The sequence below is a fragment of the Chrysochloris asiatica genome, unplaced genomic scaffold (assembly GCF_000296735.1).
Source record: "Chrysochloris asiatica unplaced genomic scaffold, ChrAsi1.0 scaffold00010, whole genome shotgun sequence".
Lineage (NCBI taxonomy): Eukaryota > Metazoa > Chordata > Mammalia > Afrosoricida > Chrysochloridae > Chrysochloris > Chrysochloris asiatica.
This window is the reverse complement of record NW_006408528.1, coordinates 35115947-35135028: the sequence shown is the minus strand read 5'-3', so window position 1 is coordinate 35135028 and position 19082 is coordinate 35115947. Positions and strand designations below refer to the sequence as shown.

General features: G+C 39.7%; 1 protein-coding gene across 2 annotated transcripts in view; it reads left to right on the top strand.

Moving 5' to 3' along the window:
• RELN (reelin) overlaps positions 1 to 19082 on the top strand; it is a 646525-nt gene that overhangs the window by 583934 nt on the left and 43509 nt on the right. For both annotated transcript variants that reach the window (XM_006834371.1, XM_006834372.1), the window contains exons 46-49: positions 48 to 216; positions 14855 to 14995; positions 16404 to 16581; positions 18446 to 18639. In XM_006834371.1, coding sequence (XP_006834434.1) covers positions 48 to 216; positions 14855 to 14995; positions 16404 to 16581; positions 18446 to 18639 — 682 coding nt within the window. The remainder of the gene's footprint in view (positions 1 to 47; positions 217 to 14854; positions 14996 to 16403; positions 16582 to 18445; positions 18640 to 19082) is intronic.

The following is a 19082-nucleotide window of genomic DNA, read 5'->3' as shown; positions in this document are numbered from 1 at the left end:
GGGCCTGCAGACAATATTAATATCCAAAGTAATGCTTCCTGTTTCAGCTATTGAATTAGAATACTCAGTAGATCTTGGACTATCATGGCACCCTTTGGTAAAGGACTGCCTGCCTACCAATGTGGAATGCATTCGCTATCATCTGCAGCGGATCCTGGTGTCAGATACTTTCAACAAGTGGACGAGAATCACTCTGCCTCTCCCAGCCTATACCAGGTATGGATACTCTCTGCATGTAGAAACCAAAATGTTGTATCACTTGGCATATCAGAATGCCTGGTAGTGAAAACTCAGTTGTTTTGGTGACATGATTCTATTTTCCCCAAATCCAGGCCTTGATTGACTTTAAAGGATAATGTTTATAAATAATGAGACATAAAAATTATAAAAACAGTAGCTGAATCGCTGAGCTTCTCCAGCTAAATTCAGAAATATCGAGAAATAGTCATTTAAAATAGAACCGTTGGCTGCAAAATAGATTTCAGTGCAGCCTATTTTCTGTCCATCTGCCTTTTGTAAATACAGCCATGAATAATGTCATGTACTCGTAAATGGATACAGCAAATAAATGTGTATTAAAATTCATGTCAAATTTTGAAATCTTATTTTGAAAAGTGTCTTGAGGATTATCACCTAGAGCATTCTTTTATGTGAAAAAATGTTTTGTAAATGCTCTATTCACCCTATCAATAAGAAATGAAGGTGGTTTGATAAAATGGCCTAGTAAAGAAATTAAATCTAAATAATGAATGCATTTTGCAGCCCTGTTTTATGTAAAACAGGGGTAGAATCTTATCTGATAATTATCTCTCTTTTACCATCTAAGGTAAATGCTAACCATGTTCTTGTTGCTGCTCAGTCAGTTCCAACTCACAGCAACCCTGTATAGCATTTCTGAGGACCTTGTGGTTAGCAGTCCAGTGCTTATCCTACAGCACGACATCAGGACTCCATGCTAGCCATAGGAAAGCTTTAAAGTGTTGGTAGAAATTCATTTCCCTCTAAGAAAATTGTGTTCGGTTGCTGCTGTTAAAAAAGAAGCAAAGGAAACTGCAGTGTGTGGAACAGGAGTTACAGTTTGAGTTCATTAGTGTCCTGTCACCTCCCCACAAATGAAGGATGAATAAATCTCCCTAGCAAATGATCATAAAATTCAGCCATTCATCTAGGGCATAACTTTTCTTGGGATTATCATAAATGGAATGGTTTCAGTTACTAACAGCCTAAGGCTGCCGTACAATTGCTGGCTCAGAGCTACGCGACTATATTAACTGTCAGCAGAGTTGCCAAGTTTAAATGAGATACGTGAGATTTTGTTGCTCGTTAAAGGTATTGCCGTGCATGAATTATTAAGGCGATCTTAATAAGTAAAATAGAAAAAAAAAAAAAAAACTACATTAAGGCAGGAATCTTTTAAGTCTTTATGAATTCTATGAATTATTACCCAGCTACTTGGTATCATTTTGCAAATAAGCAACATTCTAAGATTTACTCCAGCTAGTCATGATACCCAAGAGTCTCTTACTCAAGAAAAGTACTTATTCCTCATTGTAACCTATCTTTTCATTGTCCTTTGCACATATATACAAGAATGTTGACCCTTTCAAATGTATGAAAAACTCTGGTAAGCATCCATTTTTCTCGTGTTACTATATTGAAAATGTGCAGTTTCTTTACTACAGTGTCCTCCTCACAGCTTATGTTGTACAGTGGCCTTAAAGGTGACACTGCCTTATGACAAGGCCCTTTGGGTGATTCAGAAAGAATCGAATTGGAATGGAACCAGACCCAGAGCCATTTCTTATGTTCTCCCATATGCCTGAGGTCATAAGAAGCAAGTGCCAATTTCAAAGCACTTTATCCCAAGCACCAATTAACATATTTTTATTGCATCTACTCCTATATCCAGTTACACTTTAAATGTGATGTTTTCTTGTTTATTGCCTCAATATCTGGAAATCTATTCAAAATTCAATGTGTTCTGTTATCGTCCATTCCTTAAACCATTTCACTCTGTAGCTCATTGCTGTAAGAAGGGGTTAACAAGGCCTAGGACAGCGCAGGCTTATCCACTCACTCTCTTATCCTATGACCACACAGCTGGGAGTCCAGTTTAGAGTTTGAGTTCATAATTGGTGGTGGTAAGCATCAGCTGAGGTTGGTTGGCCACAAATAGACACCAAATCATTTATCAAACTAAACTGAGCAATAGCCCTCAGTGGGAATTATTCATTCATTTAGTCATTGTAAAACAAACATTTTGCAACTTTTAATTAATTATATACTAGACTGATGTGTTGTGTTACACTGTTACCTGTCCTCAAGAAACTTTTAGTTAATGGAAGAGGAATGTATTAATCATAAATCTTCAGAAACCACAGAAGTAAATATAAAACTGCAGCTGGGGTGAGTGAAGAACAGGTGCATCCTACTATGAATCCATATCATGGGGAGATTGACTGGGTTAAGGAGCTCAGGGTAATGGGGAGATTGACTTGGTTAAGGAGCTCAGGGTACTTCCTTAGAAAAAGGACTGGTGTTGTTGTGAAGTGTCATCGAGTCAGTTCTGACCTGTAATGACCCTATTATAGGAGCAGCTGGTGAGCTTGAACTGCCGACCTTGTGGTTCAAGCCAGCCTTGCAGTCTGGGGCTTATTCTACAGCACCACACCAGAACTCCTAGAAAAAGGGTAAATGTGAAGGATGAAAAAAGATAAAATGTGAGAGATAAATAGGAGTTAGGTAAGAATCTCCCAAGCAAGAATAACAGCTTATAATGGGAGAAAGCAGGCACATTTGGGATACAGTATGCCTGGACCAAACAAAAACAAAGGCAGAAAGAGGTAAAAGATGGTATCAGACCATGAAGAGCACTGTAGGTCGTATTAAAGATTTAGAGATTTATTATATGAATACTGAAATACCTGTTACAGTGTTTGGGAACCAGGAGATGTGATTCAGATATACATTCAGAAAACTTATTCTAACTGGAGAATAAATTGGGGTGGGAGGAAGAGTAAGGAGACTCTTACAGAGGCTAGAATTGCTGACAGGTTGGACTAAGGTGCCAGGAACAGAGATGAAAGAAGCAAAGGAGAAAGATTCAAGAAGCATGGAGGGAATAAAAATGATTGAGACCAACAATGGGAGAGTGAGGAAGCTGACAGTGTCAAAGAGGATTCCCGAGTGGAAACTGGTGCTTTTCCCCGGGAAGGGGAACTCAGAGACTAAACACAAGATATGCCGCACTCTGCTTCAGACGTGACTATGTAAACACCTAAATGAATTAGATAAAATCATAATCTCTAGCCCTTGCTATGTACATTGCTTAAGTTACATTTTCCTGGCATAAAAAAAAGAAGATCGTAGTGATACAGTGGAGGATTGAGGTTTTTTTCAGTCCCGTGAGCTTGTAAGCAAGTCATTTCATGTCTCTAAATTTTCTTCTCTGAAAAACGGAGATGCTTTTTGCCATCTGCAAACCAGATAAGTGTGCATGGAGATGTTTAGGACACTGTGACAGTTTGTAAAGATGTGAATAGTTGATCTTTATTATTTTTATGAATTAACCACATAATTTCATTTGTTAGCTGGAGGGCAATTTTTCATAGGTCTACAGCTTCAATCAGACTAGGAATTCTTTCTAAGTGACCACATGGTTTAACTAAGAGAATGAACCCATTGTAATGGTGGGATGCTACCTTAAGTTCCTACCCTGGAGGAAGCTACAATTTGGTGAAGATGAGAAGTATGCCCAAGAAATAACTTTCAAATAATATATGCTGTTTATCATTTAGAACATCATGAGGAATGGGCTGGAAATATACGTGTTGAGAGATGGGAGATGGTGTTAAATGCCAGAGAGGATTTCATGGAAAACATGAGCCTTTGACAGCACTTAACAACAATACATGCTTCATAGGACTGAGTAGGAATTGGGTATGTCAGGGAAAGAATGTTCTAAATGAGGGAACAATCTGAACAAGGCACTGGACATGAACACGAGCCTATGTGAACTGAGGAGTTAATTAAAGCCCATTTTAGTAGCTTTGGGGAAAATGTTTGTTATGACTAGGTTCATTTTTAGTAAGCATGGAATAAGGCAAAGGAATTTTGACTTAGAAAACAAATTATGGCTTTCTTCCAAGAGAAAGTTAATAAACTTTGGAGGCATTATCATAACATGGTAGGTAGTACCATAGAACTGAATCAACTCTCCAAAGCAAAGTGTTTTAAAAGGAAAGAGAGGCTCCCACCCCATCATCAGTAGCAGAGTAGCTATAAACGGCTAGCAAAGGAAACATGGAAGCACAATTATTAAGGTATAAGGAGAACTAGAATAGGATGGCATCCAGAATTCAAGTGAGAAGGAAATGCCAAGCAAGGAGAAGAGAGGCCATCAGTGACACTACTACAGAGAGCCTTAAAGAAAAATTTCACAGCAAACTTACTAGAATTTTTGATAAGAAGGTAATCAGTTACCTTCAAGAGAATCTGTTTCAGAAATAAACACAACTTGTCTGACTCCAGAGTCCATAGGCTTAGCTACTAGTCTAATATTGCATCTTTATCTCTGGCCTAAGTTATGATTCTAGAAGAAATAAGAAGGAAGGAATGCTGGGAGTTCTTGAGAGTGATTGAAAAATAAGATAAGAAGATACCAAAATCAATTTCACAATCCCTGATCCAAATCTGCCTCCTCCTCTTTACCAACCCAAGACCTAAAAATAACAGGTGACTCAGGTGGCATGGGTTCTTGAAATGTCACCTGAGAACCAGGGTGAGTCAGTGGAAGGGCAGGAAACCCAATGCCACCTAGAAAGGATGAGGGAGGAGACTGTCACTGGTAGGCTCAAGTGTGACTTGGCTATTTTAAGTCACAGTTTAAAGATGATCCAGTTTCTACTAGCCCTAATGACCTAGTCGATACCACTGTCTTTAAAGATTAACTACACCACTCTGGAAGTCAGTTGGTTCTAACCACACAGCATGAAAGCTATTTAACGTTGGCAGGAAGTTTCAGGAAAGGAGACAAGCTCAATTAAGGGCAAGAATATAGTCAGAAGATTAGGGTGAGGGAGCGGGGTTGGAGAGGCTATAGCTTTTTGCAGGTAAATAAATTTGGTGAGGGAGGAAATTTTTCAATGATATTTCTTACTAACAGAAACCAAAACAAGTCTTAATATTTACTGGGTTCTGTGGTTTGGTGTTGAACTGCTAACACAAGGTCATTGGTTCAAACCCACCAGTCACTCCATGGGAGAAAGATGAGGCTGTCAGCTTCCGTAAAGATTTACAGTCTCAGAAACCTGTACAGGATCGCTGTTAGTCTGCATCAACTGGATGGGCTGGGTTTGGTTTTGGTTTGAGTTCTGCATTGAGAAATGGTCACATTCATTTTTTTTTTTAAGAAGGAATTCTTTAAACATCCTTGATACTATTGATTCCTCTCCATTACTATATCCACCTTAACATTATATTTTGAAATTCTTGCATGCTTAGATTACAGAACATCTTGTTAAATTTTTCAACCAAGTCAAAGAAACATTGGCATTCTCTTATATATCCATTTCATTTGCATCATTTTGATATTTAGAATATCACTGCTGTTACTTTAACAAATTTCTGCTGGTCATTCAAAATTAAAAAAATAAGTCATTTCATTGGTACAAACCCATTGGATGATTGCATTTCCTACTAAATCTCACTTCTCTGTTTCTGGCGTATTAAAATAACAGTTACTTCCATTTCTACTTCTACAGGGAACAAAACTATCTCCAGAAATTGTGTCAACACTGTTCTTAAAGTCTTATCAGAGAATTTGAGATTTGGTTGTACTCTGTACATATAATTATGTATGGATTATTAAAATTCATTCTCCATTGAGAAGGTACTTTGTACATTATAGGGAGTTCCTGTTTGAAAAATGAATAAATGTATTTGATGTCTTAGTGAATTTGCTCAGAACTCTGATTTTCATTATTACTAATTACAATTATTAGAAAAATAATAGAACCTTATTTTCCCTAAAAAGCACAGTCATTCTCTTTTGTCTGTAATCCTTAAATTCAAGTTGTACCTCAAGTTTGAAGGACTAGGGGTTATTCTAGACATATATTTATCTGTTTGTTTGCTTATACATTCATTCATTCAACCTTTCATGGTAGAAAAATGCAGGCATACAAAATTAAAGAGAGTCATATACTAAACTTTTAAATACTCATCTTCCAGCTCCAACAGTGATCAATTCATGACCCACTTTGTTGCATCTATATTCTCACTCCCTTCCTCCACCAGATTATTTTGACATGAATCCAAAGCATCATGTCATTTAATCTGTAAATATTTTAGTATACATCTCTAAAAGGAAAGAACTTTTTAAAAACAAGCTATGATGTCATTATCACAGCTGAAATTTTTAAGATAATTTCTTATTATGATCAAATATGCAAACAGCTTTTAAATATCCCTGTTTGTCTCATAAAATGTGTTATATTGTTGTTGTTGTTGTTGTTGTTGTTGTTGTTAAGTGCCATTGACTCAGTTCCAACTCACAGCAACCCTGTGTAGGGTTTCTGAGGAGCTGCTGGTAGGTTTGGACTGTCAGCCTTGCAGTTTGTAGTCCATTGCTTAGCCTACAGTGCCCATACCATGAGTCCAAACTGTGTTATAGTTTTTGTCAAATCAGAACACAATGAATGTAATTGTTTGATACATCGCTTAAGTATCCTGTAACCTAGAGGTCCCACTGCCTTCCATTTAAATTGGGGGCTAAGACACAGAGAGCAAACAGATCTGTGTTGGAGAAGTATAGCCAGAGTGCTCCTTGGAAGCCAGAATGGCCCGACTTCGTCTCTCATACTTCAGACATATTGCCAGGAGGGACCAGTCACTAGAAAAGGATATCATGTTTGGTAAGGTGGAGATGCAGAAAAAAAGAGAAAGACCCCCAGCAAGATGGATTGGCAGCGTGGCAGCATGGATGGGGTCAAGTGTAACAATGATTGTGAAGTTGGTCCAGGACTGGGCAGTGTTTGATTCTGTTATGCATAGGGGCTCTATGAATCAGAACTGACTCAATGGCACCTAACAACAAGACCAGTTAATAGCTGGACCAAGGTTGTTTAAAACTCTCTATTTTGTTCTTTATAAAGGAAGAAAGGCCATTGGGGTGGCTTATATAATTTATGTGCTTTCTGCCTAGGTCTGAAGAGATATTATAAGGAATCTGGGTTACTGTATGAGGGTTTTATTATATTTGATTTGGGTCATATCCAATAAACAACATACATATCAATGGAGAAAAGATTGAAGTTATCAAAGACTTCATTTTGCTCAGCTCAACCATCAACACTCACAGAAGCAGCAGTCAAGAAATCAAGCAATGTGTTGTATTGGGCAAATCTTCTGCACAAGACCTTTTTAAAGTGTTGAAGAACAAAGATGTCAGTTTGAGGACTAAGGTGCACCTGACCCAAGCCATAGTATTTTCAATAACCTCATATGCATGTGAAAGTTGGACAGTGAATAAGGAAGACTGTAGAAGAATTGATGCATTTGAGCTGTGGTGTTGGAAGAGAATATTAAAAGTACCATGGACTGCCAAAAGAACAAACAGATCTGTGTTGGAAGTACAGCCAGAGTGTTCCTTCAAAGCCTTCAAAGTTCCTTCAAACTACATATCTCATACTTCAGACATATTACCAAGAGGGACCAGTCACTGGAGAAGGATATCATGTTTGGTAAAATGGAGGGTTGGCGAAAAAGAGGAAGACACCCAACAAGATGGATTGGCATGGTAGCAATGATTGTGATGTAGCAACGATTGTGAGGTTGGTGCAGGATTGGGCAGTATTTCATTCTTTTGTGCATAGGGTCGCTATGAGTCATTGCCAACTCGATGGCACCTAACAACAACAACATATGGACATATGTTTTCATTTGGTGGACAGTTATGTATGAGGGTTCCAGTTTCTCCACATCCTCACCAATACTTGTTTTTGTCTCTTTTTTGTTGTAGTCATCCTAGTGTCATGTTGAAGTCCTGGTTTGGTGATGTAGGATAGCACACTGGACCGCAAAGTCAGTTTGAACTGCAGTTAGTGGTTCAAACCCACCAGCCACTCCTCAGAAACCCTAGACAGGATTGCTATGAATTGAAACTGACTAGATGGCACTTAACAACAAACAACAAGTGTTATGTTAGGAGTCCTGGTATGGCGCTGTAGAATAAGCACTTGACTGCAAGTTTGGTTTGAACTGCAAGGTTGGCAGTTCAAACTTACCAGCTGCTCCTTGGATATCCTATACAGGGTCACTGGGAGTCACAACTGACTTGACAGCATACCACCACCAATGTCACATTACATTTCAGTAAAGATTTTGATTTGCATTCCTCCAATGTTGAATGAAGGAGCCCTGGATGCATAGTGGGTTACAAGTCGGGCTGCACACACAAGGTCAGCAGTTCAAATCTACCAGATGAGACTTTCTGCTTCCGTAAAGATTTACAGCCTCAGAAACCCTATGCAGGGTCACTGTGAGTCAACAGGGACTCAAGAGCTTACCATTACCACCACCACCAAGGATGAATGATGTTAAGCATCTTTTCATGTGCTTCTTGGCTGTTTATGTTTCTTCTTTGTAGTACTCTCTACCTTTTTGTAACACAGAGATATAAGATAATGGAGGGTTTTTTTTGTGCCAGATATAAAGGGAGGAGCTTAGCAAGTGAGGCAAATAGAAGACGTATTTTGAAATAGGCCAGACAATGGATGTGCCTGCCCTCAAACACTTGACAGCCAAGCACTTCAGCTCTGATACTGACTTGCAGAAGTCAAGACAAATACAGCTGATCTGTGATATGTTCCAGGGGGCTTTAAAAAGTTTGTGGGAAAAGCCCCTCATGGTGCATACAACAGCAATACACAACTTTCCACAGCAAAGCAATTAGTTAGATGTACGTGTAAAAGTAAGGTGATTTTTTAGAGATTGAGATCGAGTTTTGAAATATTTGCTTCATGAGCATACAAAGAGTAATAATGAACCAAAACATCCTCACCTTTCTCCATTTTGTTGGTGAATGAGTGTGTAACGTTAGTTTCTGGGCCTTAGCTTCTTTATTGGTAGAATGGGAGGCCTAGACTAGATTTCTCTAAATATGCTATGTATCTCTTTGAAATGCAAATGGAAGGGAGAAATAAAAGGTGTGAGGCACTGAGGAGAAAGTACCTGGTGAGAACTGTCATGATCCTTTTCCCTCAGTCACTATGAGTCTGACTCATAGTGACCCTGTATAGGGTTTTTGAGGCTGTAAATCTTTATAGAAAGTCTCATCTTTTTCCCAAGGAGCAGCTGGTAGATTTGAACAGCCGACCTTGGTGGCAATCCAGTGTTTATCCTACAGCACCACCAGGGCTCCTTGAGAACAGTTATGGGATTCATTGTATTAGCAATAACTATTTATGTATTTATTAAACAACTCTTACAGAGACTTGGTATGGCACAGTAGGATAAGCACCAGACTGCTTACCACAAGGCCGATAGTTCAAGCTCACCAGTCATCCCTCAGAAATGCTATGCAGGATTGCTATGAGTCTAAATCGACTCAACAACACTTAACAACAGCAGTGTTTAAGAAGCCAGTTGTGCTGTGTGTTAGATATTGGACTGCTTACTGCAAGATCGTTGGTTCAAACTCAGTAGCCACTCCGCGGGAGAAAGATGAGGCTGTTGGCTGCTCAGGGATTTATAGTCTCAAACTCTCTACAGGGGTTTCTAAGAGTCAGAATCAATTTGGCAGTGGGTATGTAGCACTTGCTATGTACTATAGGTGGAGGGAAATGGTCTACATTCAGGAAAGAAGCAAGAGGAGACAGCTGAAGGATCTAGAAGAAGGCGGAATCCGCTTTGGGGCCATCTTTCCTTCCATCTCCATGCAGCAGCAGCTGGTGGGTGGAGGTCATCGTTATAAGAAAGCTTCCAGATGAATCATGACAGCTGCTGGGGGACCTCACCAAGGCACTTGTAGGTCTTAGTTAAAATTGAACTAATTAATTCTCATAACACCCTTGTGAGGCAGGAAGTAGCATTCTCTTAATATAGCAGACAGGGATATGTCAGCACAGAAACACAAAATGATTCTGTTCCTTCACACAGTGACACTGTGACAGGGCCGGGATAAGAAGTCCCAGCTCTCTACTCCCAGACGTTCATTTTGTACTTCTATTCTAGTCCTTCCCCAAGTGAGACAGTGTTTCCTTCCCTTATAAAATCATATTGGGTAATATATATGGCCTTGTTTAGTGGACCCATAATTATTAGCTGTAGTTATTCCTGAAGATATAAACTCATAACGTTAGAGAACAGACTTTAGAATTACTTAATTTAACATCCTCATTTTATATGTTAAATTACTCACATAGAAATAGAATTTACTAGTATCAAACTATTAAAGCCTTCCTTCACTTATCTTTACTTCGATTAGTCAGCTCCTGTTGAAGTACATTCAACACATAGTCTCCCCTGTTTCCTTTCCTGTGGAATGCCCCAGAGTTGTACAAACTGAAAATGTCAGGCTTGGAGATCCCATCTGCATCTCCCATGCACTCTCTTTGTCACGTGGTTGCCCAGACTTTGATTAAATACAACCAGTGATCAGAAAACTACCAGCTGATGGATAGCACACACCTCTTCTCATTTGTCAGCAAGTTTTCTCATCCCTTAACAGCCATCCTAATCCCTGCCCACCCACCCAACAAGATGTCTCTTATTTGACTCTTCCTGGGCAGCTTTATTGCTATCAACTTAATATTCTTTCAGCAAATATTTCTAAAAGCACCTCGATAAGTGTGGAGTCATGGTGTGGCGTAGTAGGATAAGCACTGGACCACAGAGTCGGTTTGAACCATAAGGTCAATGGTTCAGACTCACCAGCTGCTCCTCACTGTAGGGTCACTGTAAGTTGGAACCCCTCAACAGCACTTAACAACAAAAATTGAAGTATCACCCATGTGAAGTGGTACGTAGGGAATATAATCTAGCATGTTGTTAAGTGCCATCAAGTTGTTTTGACTCATAGTGCCCCTGCATAGGGTGTGGCTGGTGGGTTTGAACTGCCAACCTTGCAGACCAGTGCATTATCCTACAGCACCACATCAGGATTCCTATAAGCTAACATTTGTTTTTAAGTGCCATCAAGTCAGTTCTGATTCATAGCAACCCTTTATAGGGTTCCCAAGGGGTGGCTGATGGGTTTAAAGTGCCAACCTTGTGGTTCAAATTGGCCTTTCAGTCCAGTGCATTATCCTGCAGTGCCACATAAGGACATATCAATCCACTAAACAAGAACTGCCTCCATAGGGTTTCCAAGGATATAAATCTTTATAGAAGTTGACTCTGCATCTTTCTCCCACAGAGCAGCTGGTGGATTCAAAATACTTACCTTTCAGTTAACAGTCACTTAACCACTGTGCCACCGGGGCTCTTAATATACGAATGTTGTTGAGTGCTGTCGAGTCTGTTCTGACTCATAGCTACCATGTATAGGGTTTCCAAGGAGCAGCTGGTGAGTTTGGACCGCCGAACTTTTGGTTCAAACCAGCCTTGTGGTCCAGTGCTTTATCTTACAACACCACACTTTTAATCTCTGGTAGCGTAGTGGTTACGAATCGGGCTGCGAATCTTAAGGTCAGCTTAACTGCTGACACATGTGCGGACACATGTATGATTATAACTACCAGTCACTCTGTGGGAAAAAGATGAGGCTTTCTACTCCCATAAAGATTTACACCCTCGGAAACCCTGTACAGGGTCTCGCTATGGGTCGGAACCGACTCGACGGCACTTAACAACAACAACAATGAGAAGGCAGGTGTAAGATATTAAGAGAACAAGGAAATTGTATCACCTGTTATTTATAGCTACTGAGAAGTACTGGTGTGGCACTGTAGGATAAACACTGGACTGCTAATCACAAAGTTAGCAGTTCAAACCCACCAGCCTCACCTCTGAAACCCCATGTTGTTGTTGTTGTTGTTAAGTGCCACCAAGTCGGTTCCAACCCATAGCGACCGTGTATAGGATTTCCAAGAGGTGGCTGGTGAGCTTGAACCTCCAACTTTGCAGTTTAAACGGCTTTGCAGTCTGGCGCATTTAACCCACAGTGCCACACCAGGACTCCATTGAGGGTCACTATGAGTAGGAACTGATGGCACTTCACAACACAAAGCAAAACAATATTCAGAAGAATAAACAATGTTCCCTGGAGGAACACAGAGATATTCACTGCCAATTTAGAAGTTGATCATCTAGAAAAAAAGAATAATTATAGAAATGTTGAGTAGTTATCAGAACCCAAGTGATAGTGTGCTATGGAAATATGGTGTTCTGCTGTGTTATTTGTAAGATGTTGCTGCCCATAAACAGGTACAGCTATGCACCTAGATCCAGGCATTCAAAGTTACCTGAGGAGCAGGGCCACTGAGTTGCAGAGCTGCAGGGACGTCTTCACATGGTTTACTAGGACCATGGTCGTCCTGGATTCCAGCTCCCTGCACCTAAAGAATCACTCACTGCTTCCTGTCAAGTTAAAACTGACTTATGCCAACCCTGTATGTGTCAAATAGAACTGTATTCCATAGAGTTTCAGTGGATAATAGTTTAGAAGTAGATCACCAGGGTTTTCTTCTGTGGTGCCTTTGAGTGGACTCTAATCTACACCCTTTCAGTTAGTAGTCCAGTGCATTAACTAATTTGCACCACTCAGAAACCCTATACAGGGCGCTATGAGTCAATACCGACTGGCAGCACTTAACAACACAAAAGGCCTCCTGCACCTGGAGATCACCTACAGAGTGCTAGGTGCAGGACATGAACCCTGCTGCCTCATAGCTTTCCGTTTCCAGGAGGAGGCAGACAGTTCACATTTGAGTGTGCAGACACATGTATGATTATAATTATGATAAACACAAGGGAGCTTCCCAGAGTTCATGGAAAAATGGAATTAAAAGATAATAGAATTTTTCCATGAACATTTTGAAGCCCCATGACATGATAAAAGACAATGGTTTGCTTTGTGAGAAAATCACATAGGGAAAACATAATTTTTTAAAGGGATCAGGAAGAAACTCTGAGGACCTCCCATTTCAGCAGAGACCTAGGGACACTATGGAGTTAGCCAAGCAGAGAGAGGCACACCCTGGCTGGCAGACCTTTGGCATGTTTTGGGAGGTGAGAGGAGGAACAATGCACTGGAGGAAAGGCGTAGGATCAGAAGGAGCCGCTACTCACAAGGAGCCTCCTGTGCCTTGGAGACAGCTTGCAGTTCAAGTTCGGAGCAATAGGAAGTCACAGAGAGTATTAGGCTAGAGAACAAGGAGGATTGTGGGAAACCAACTACTGCACAGTCTCCATCAATAGTGATGGAAATAAACTATTTCTTCTGAGTAAAAATTTCAGTTCTACTCATAACTGTTTGATTGTTTCTTTTCAATTTCCTGAACTTTGCAAACATTTTCCGTTTAAAAATATAAAATCCTCACTGTTGTTTGGTCTTTTTTCCTGCCTAGCACAGATATTCCTCACTCAAAAGGTAAATGGTCTCCTAATGACAAAAGGTGTATGAACACAATGAACACAAAACTTGCTTTGGCCAAATAGTTCCTTTTAGTCTGCAACTCATTTGAGCATAGTTTGAGTTTTACTGCCATCTAGTGCCTTGAAGTATCCTAGTGTGGAACCTGGAATCCTGGTGTGGCGCTATAGGATAAGCACTGGACCTAAAGGTCGGTTTGAACTGCAACGTCGGTTGTTCAAACTAAACAGCCGCTCCTCAGAACCCCTGTACAGAGTCTCTATGAGTGACTATGAGCAACAAGTACCTTGAAAACATACTTGTCTTTCTTAACATGACATTCCTCAAACTGTGAGAGTTGTTTCTGTTGTTAAGTGCTGTTGAGTCAGTTTCGACACACGGCGATCCTGTATAGAGTTTCCAAGAAGTGGTTGGTGGGATGGAACCTCTAACCTTGCAGTTAGCAGTCCAGTGCAAACTAAGAGATATGTTGTTATTAAGTACCGTAGAGTCAGTTCTGACTCAAGGCAAACCTGTATAGGGTTTCCGAGGATCAGCTGGTAAGGCTTACCCTAAAGTGCCACACCAAGACATGGTTCTGTAATGATGTAGTTTTGTTGGCTTACTTCCATTGTTTTTTTTTAAATGAATATCAAACAACTCTGGTCTTACTACTGTCTCTCTTTTCCCTGTCCAGCTATCTAGGATTTCATTGATCCCCTCTGCTCTCTGTCCATACTACTGTCTCTTAAGATTTTCTTTGAGAGTGTTCCTCAGGAATGCTGTGCAAGGTGGAACAGTGTGTCCACTGCACAGACATCGGACCTTGGGAATAAATGGGGACTGAAATCCAACCCACAGTCTGCTTCCCAAGTCGAATGCAGAGGGCTTGCATCTTGCTCAGAAAAGAATCTTTTTCCTAATTTGCTCATAGAACTTAGCCCCATCCTGGTGCTGGGCCAGATGAGTCCCACACAGAATTCAGGGCTCACTATCCCCATGAGACATTTGGTTTTAGTTTCAATTTAGTCTGTTTTCACAAAGCACAGCAAGATAAAACATAGTATCAAGCTATTACAGCTCAGTTCAGTTCAGTTTTGTTCATCAAGTTTGCATAAAACACCACAGTGGTGAAACCCAGTCTTTTCAGAACATGGGTGGGAATGACTGGAATGGGTGTGTGTTTGTGAGCAGCATGCTCTTCCATGTACTTGTTCAAACATACAGAACACATTCTCTTTTCCACTGCATCCTTCATTATAATTCTCTGCTTCTTCAAAGGTCCCAAGCCACTCGTTTCCGTTGGCATCAGCCAGCTCCCTTTGACAAGCAGCAGACATGGGCAATAGATAATGTCTACATCGGGGATGGTTGCATAGATCTGTGCAGTGGCCATGGGAGGTGCATCCAAGGAAACTGTGTGTAAGTGGATTTTCTTTCCTTCCTTCTAGCCAAGAGGTTTTTCTGAAACTGGCTTTTGAATCACTCCCAAGTGACCTGATGTTATATATTTTTCCTGAAATACAATATTGAGCTAACTGTGGAGTTGATGGATATTGCATCTTCATTCTTGCTTAGAGATGAGGAACTGAACAATAGCTCTCTTGTCAGGGAAAGGCTGAATTCTAATTGACCATATTTTATTTCTTTCTGGGTTGCTCTGATACACTTGAGCCTTGAAAAAGACATTGGAAGAGGTTCAATAGTTCAGTAGGCTTGGACCAAAAATAATTCATCATAAGTGTTTTTCTCAACAGACTTAGGTCTGAATATATGCAATGATGTGCATTACATCTGGTTTAATTGATATTCCAGTATTGTTTGCATAAGAAAGTGTATAAATACCTGGTCAATTAGCCAGGCATTTTTGATAGAGAGACCTAGTGTCTGACACTTAGAGAGCTTTTGTGTCTTTGGAAGGATATAAATAAAGTGTGTGTGTGTGTGTGTGTGTGTGTGTGTGTGTGTGTGTGTTTGTACGAATGCACTGTTGGCCTTTTGTGCTTTATTTTCAAAGTTTTGCTATTTCATATGGTAATATGAATAAAGATGCTGCTAGAAAATTTGTAGCCTCTTCTCTGCTAAGCTCCAATCACCTGGTAAATGTCTCTTTTGATTAATGACTCTTGCCAATATCCGATTGACCCCTGACATGCCTGAACCTATTCATATTCCCTTTCACACTGAATAGTGAAGCCAGTCCTTTGGCCAGAAGGCAGATGGCAGCCCAAGTACCTTCTGTTTTTGGAACCTGGCCTCTTGGATTCTTAATTGGCCGAAAGCCTCTGTTAAACACTAACTTCATGAATTATGAGGTCCTTCAAGTTCAGTTTGGCAGCTACAGTTGTTTGTCAGCCATCCAACACTGGATCGTGTAGAGACAGAGCTTTAGTTAATTCTTTGAAGTTGCTTCTTTCTCTGCACCTGAAAACCCAAGTCACTACTTCAGGAAAGCCTAGAAGTAGTTCAAGGAACCCAATGGCACAGTGAATTATATGTTGGGCTGGTAATTGAAAAGTTGGTGGCTCAAACTCACCAGCAGCTCCAATGGAGAAAGACTAGGCAGTCTGCTTCTGTAAAGATTTACACCCTAAGAAACCTTATGAAACAGGTCTACTGTGTTTTATAGGGTCACTGAGTTGGAATCGACTTGCTGGGCATGGAGAAGTGATTCATTCACAGCTTATTTCTAACATAAAGCACTATTAAGCTCAGGTTTTATAATCTCGCATCATCCTGCCTAGGACAAAATTGGCTTCACTAATTCAACAACATACTCTGAGGGACTTTGTGTGATGTTCTCTCATCTTTTCTTTCTCTCTGGATCCAGTTGTGACGACAAGTGGGGTGGCCTGTACTGTGATGAGCCAGAGAGCTCCCTTCCAAGCCAACTCAAAGACAACTTCAATCGAGCCCCATCCAACCAGAACTGGCTGACTGTGAATGGAGGGAAATTGAGTACCGTGTGTGGAGCCGTGGCTTCAGGAATGGCGCTTCATTTCAGTGGGGTGAGCCTTTGGCTGCTGGTGATTCGCTGCTGCTCTTAGTTCCTCCCACACACACCCCAAATAGATGAGTGTCCTGTGAAGTTTAACAACGCCAGATGTAAAGTTGGTCACTCTGAATAAATAATCTATGTTGGAACTTGCAACCTTTAGACAAATCAGAAATTACTGATTGCCAGTATTTTCCTAACACACATCAGTTGAAACGATTAAATTATGCAGGAAGGCGTCAGAATAGGTTGTATCTAAGTGCATATTTAAAAAAAAAAAAAATCAGACTTAAATTAATTTCTCTCCTGGAAGAGAACATGTTCCTACATGTCCTCCATTTACAATATTTCCTAATTGAAAACTCCTGAGCTTACAACAGAATTGGGATTTAATAAGTCAAAAATCTGGAAAATTTGCATCAGTGGTCCCTGAATTCATTGACAGCAATTCATCTTTTCTGTAAATTATTCAAAAAGGTTAATTTTCAATAATTACCTAAGATTTGTATTTATAATAGTTTATTTTGTGTATGATAGCCATGTTAAAAATTTTCTTTGAGAAATTTTATGATTCTACTTTTGCTGTGAAGTCTTTATTAAATTACAATTTCGCTAGTAACATGACTCGATGCCCTTCAGAAGCAAATTAAGAAAAAGTATTAATAATAAATTTGTTGTTGGCTCTTTCTTCCCTTCCCATACCCTATCACTGAGCTTGCCTTTGTATATTACTTATATTGACTATTTTATCCCAAGAGTAATAAAAGGGCATGCCGCATTTATATAAACATCACCAAAGACTAAGAACAGTCTTTACAATTTTCCTCCTAGCTAGGTTGAAACTCTGATTTGCTAAAATCCTATGACCTAGCTTTCCTCATATATTCAACTAATATCTACATTAATGAATTCATATTGTTGTTGTTGTTATGTGCCGTGGAGTCGGTTCCTACTCATAGCGACCCTGTACCGGGTTTCCGAGGCTGTAAATCCTTACGGGAGCAGAAAGCCTCATCTTTCTCCCGTGAAACAGCTTGTAGTTTCGAACTGCTTACCATGAGATTAGCAGCCCAATTTGTAACCACTACGCTACCAGAGCTCCTTAATGAATTCATATAAAAGGCATTAAAATCTGCTATAAATGTTTAAATAAAAAACATTACAGCTATCTTCTCTAATCATAATTTGGTTAAATTAAATTTTCATAAGTATTCATTTTGAAATGTATATTAAAATAGTGGTCTCAGCAGTGTTCCATTAATAGCTGATGCCTTTTAAAAAATACAATCAATGCACAAGAGTAACTGGAAATGGTTTAATAAAGCTTTATACTTTAAATTGTTTAATAAAGCTTTTAATGTTTAATTCCAACTCTCATCTTACTTATAAAAGGTAAAAGAAAATGTCCTTAGATTATATAGCTCTGTGATAATAATTAGGTCTTTAAAACTGAAATTTTAAAGTTCAACAAATGTTTGGTCAGCATCCCGTATGTGCCAGGCACCATGCTAGGTGTGAGCACAGTAAGAGAAATGAAATCAGTACCGAAATACCTTGTGACATGTATACCAGAGAAATAGGAGGAGACTTCAAAAAGGTCCTGGAAAAATGGCATTAAAAGATAGTGGAGTTCCCTGCATATACAGAGCGTGGTGCCATAGGTTAATGTGCTAGTCTGCAAAGTCAGTTTAAACTGAAGGTCAGCAATTCAAGCTCACCAGTTGCTCCTCCAAAACCCTATACAGGGTCACTATGAGTCAGAACTGACTCAGTTGCACTTGACAACAACAAAACAAGAAAAGGCAGAGAAACCCTGTCATCTGCCATCTAGATTCCTTGTCACAATGTTTTTTCTTCATTCTGCTTCTTTTCCTTAGGGTTGTAGTCGATTGCTGGTCACAGTGGATCTAAACCTCACTAATGCAGAGTTCATTCAATTTTACTTCATGTACGGATGTCTGATTACACCAAATAACCGTAACCAAGGTGTTCTCTTAGAATATTCTGTCAATGGAGGCATTACCTGGAATCTGCTCATGGAAATCTTTTATGACCAGTACAGCAAACCTGGGTTTGTATTCCATTTTTTATCTAATCACCAGTATATTCAGCAAAGATGCTTGATAAGGCCTACTGGGACCGATGTGAAGATAAGTTTTCTGAACTGGATTCAAAACTTGGTTTTAGTTTTTAACTTAAAGAAAAGCTGGATTTTTAATGCTAGAATAAGCTATCACAGAATACTTTGCTATCATTGTGCTCATGGGGAATAGAGCCAGTTCAAAAACCAATATAAATCAATGATAAAAGTTGATTTATTTCAACATTTTAGAAAATTGGGAAACAAAAAAACTACATTTTTTATGTGTGTTCATGCAGTTTCAGAGACGTTTAGACTAGAAATTTAAGAAACAATAAAATGTAATTATCCTTAACAAATCTAAAGACTGTTTTTATACCCTATTTGTTAACCCTGGTGGCGCTGTAGGCTCAGTGATGCACTGCCACAAAGTC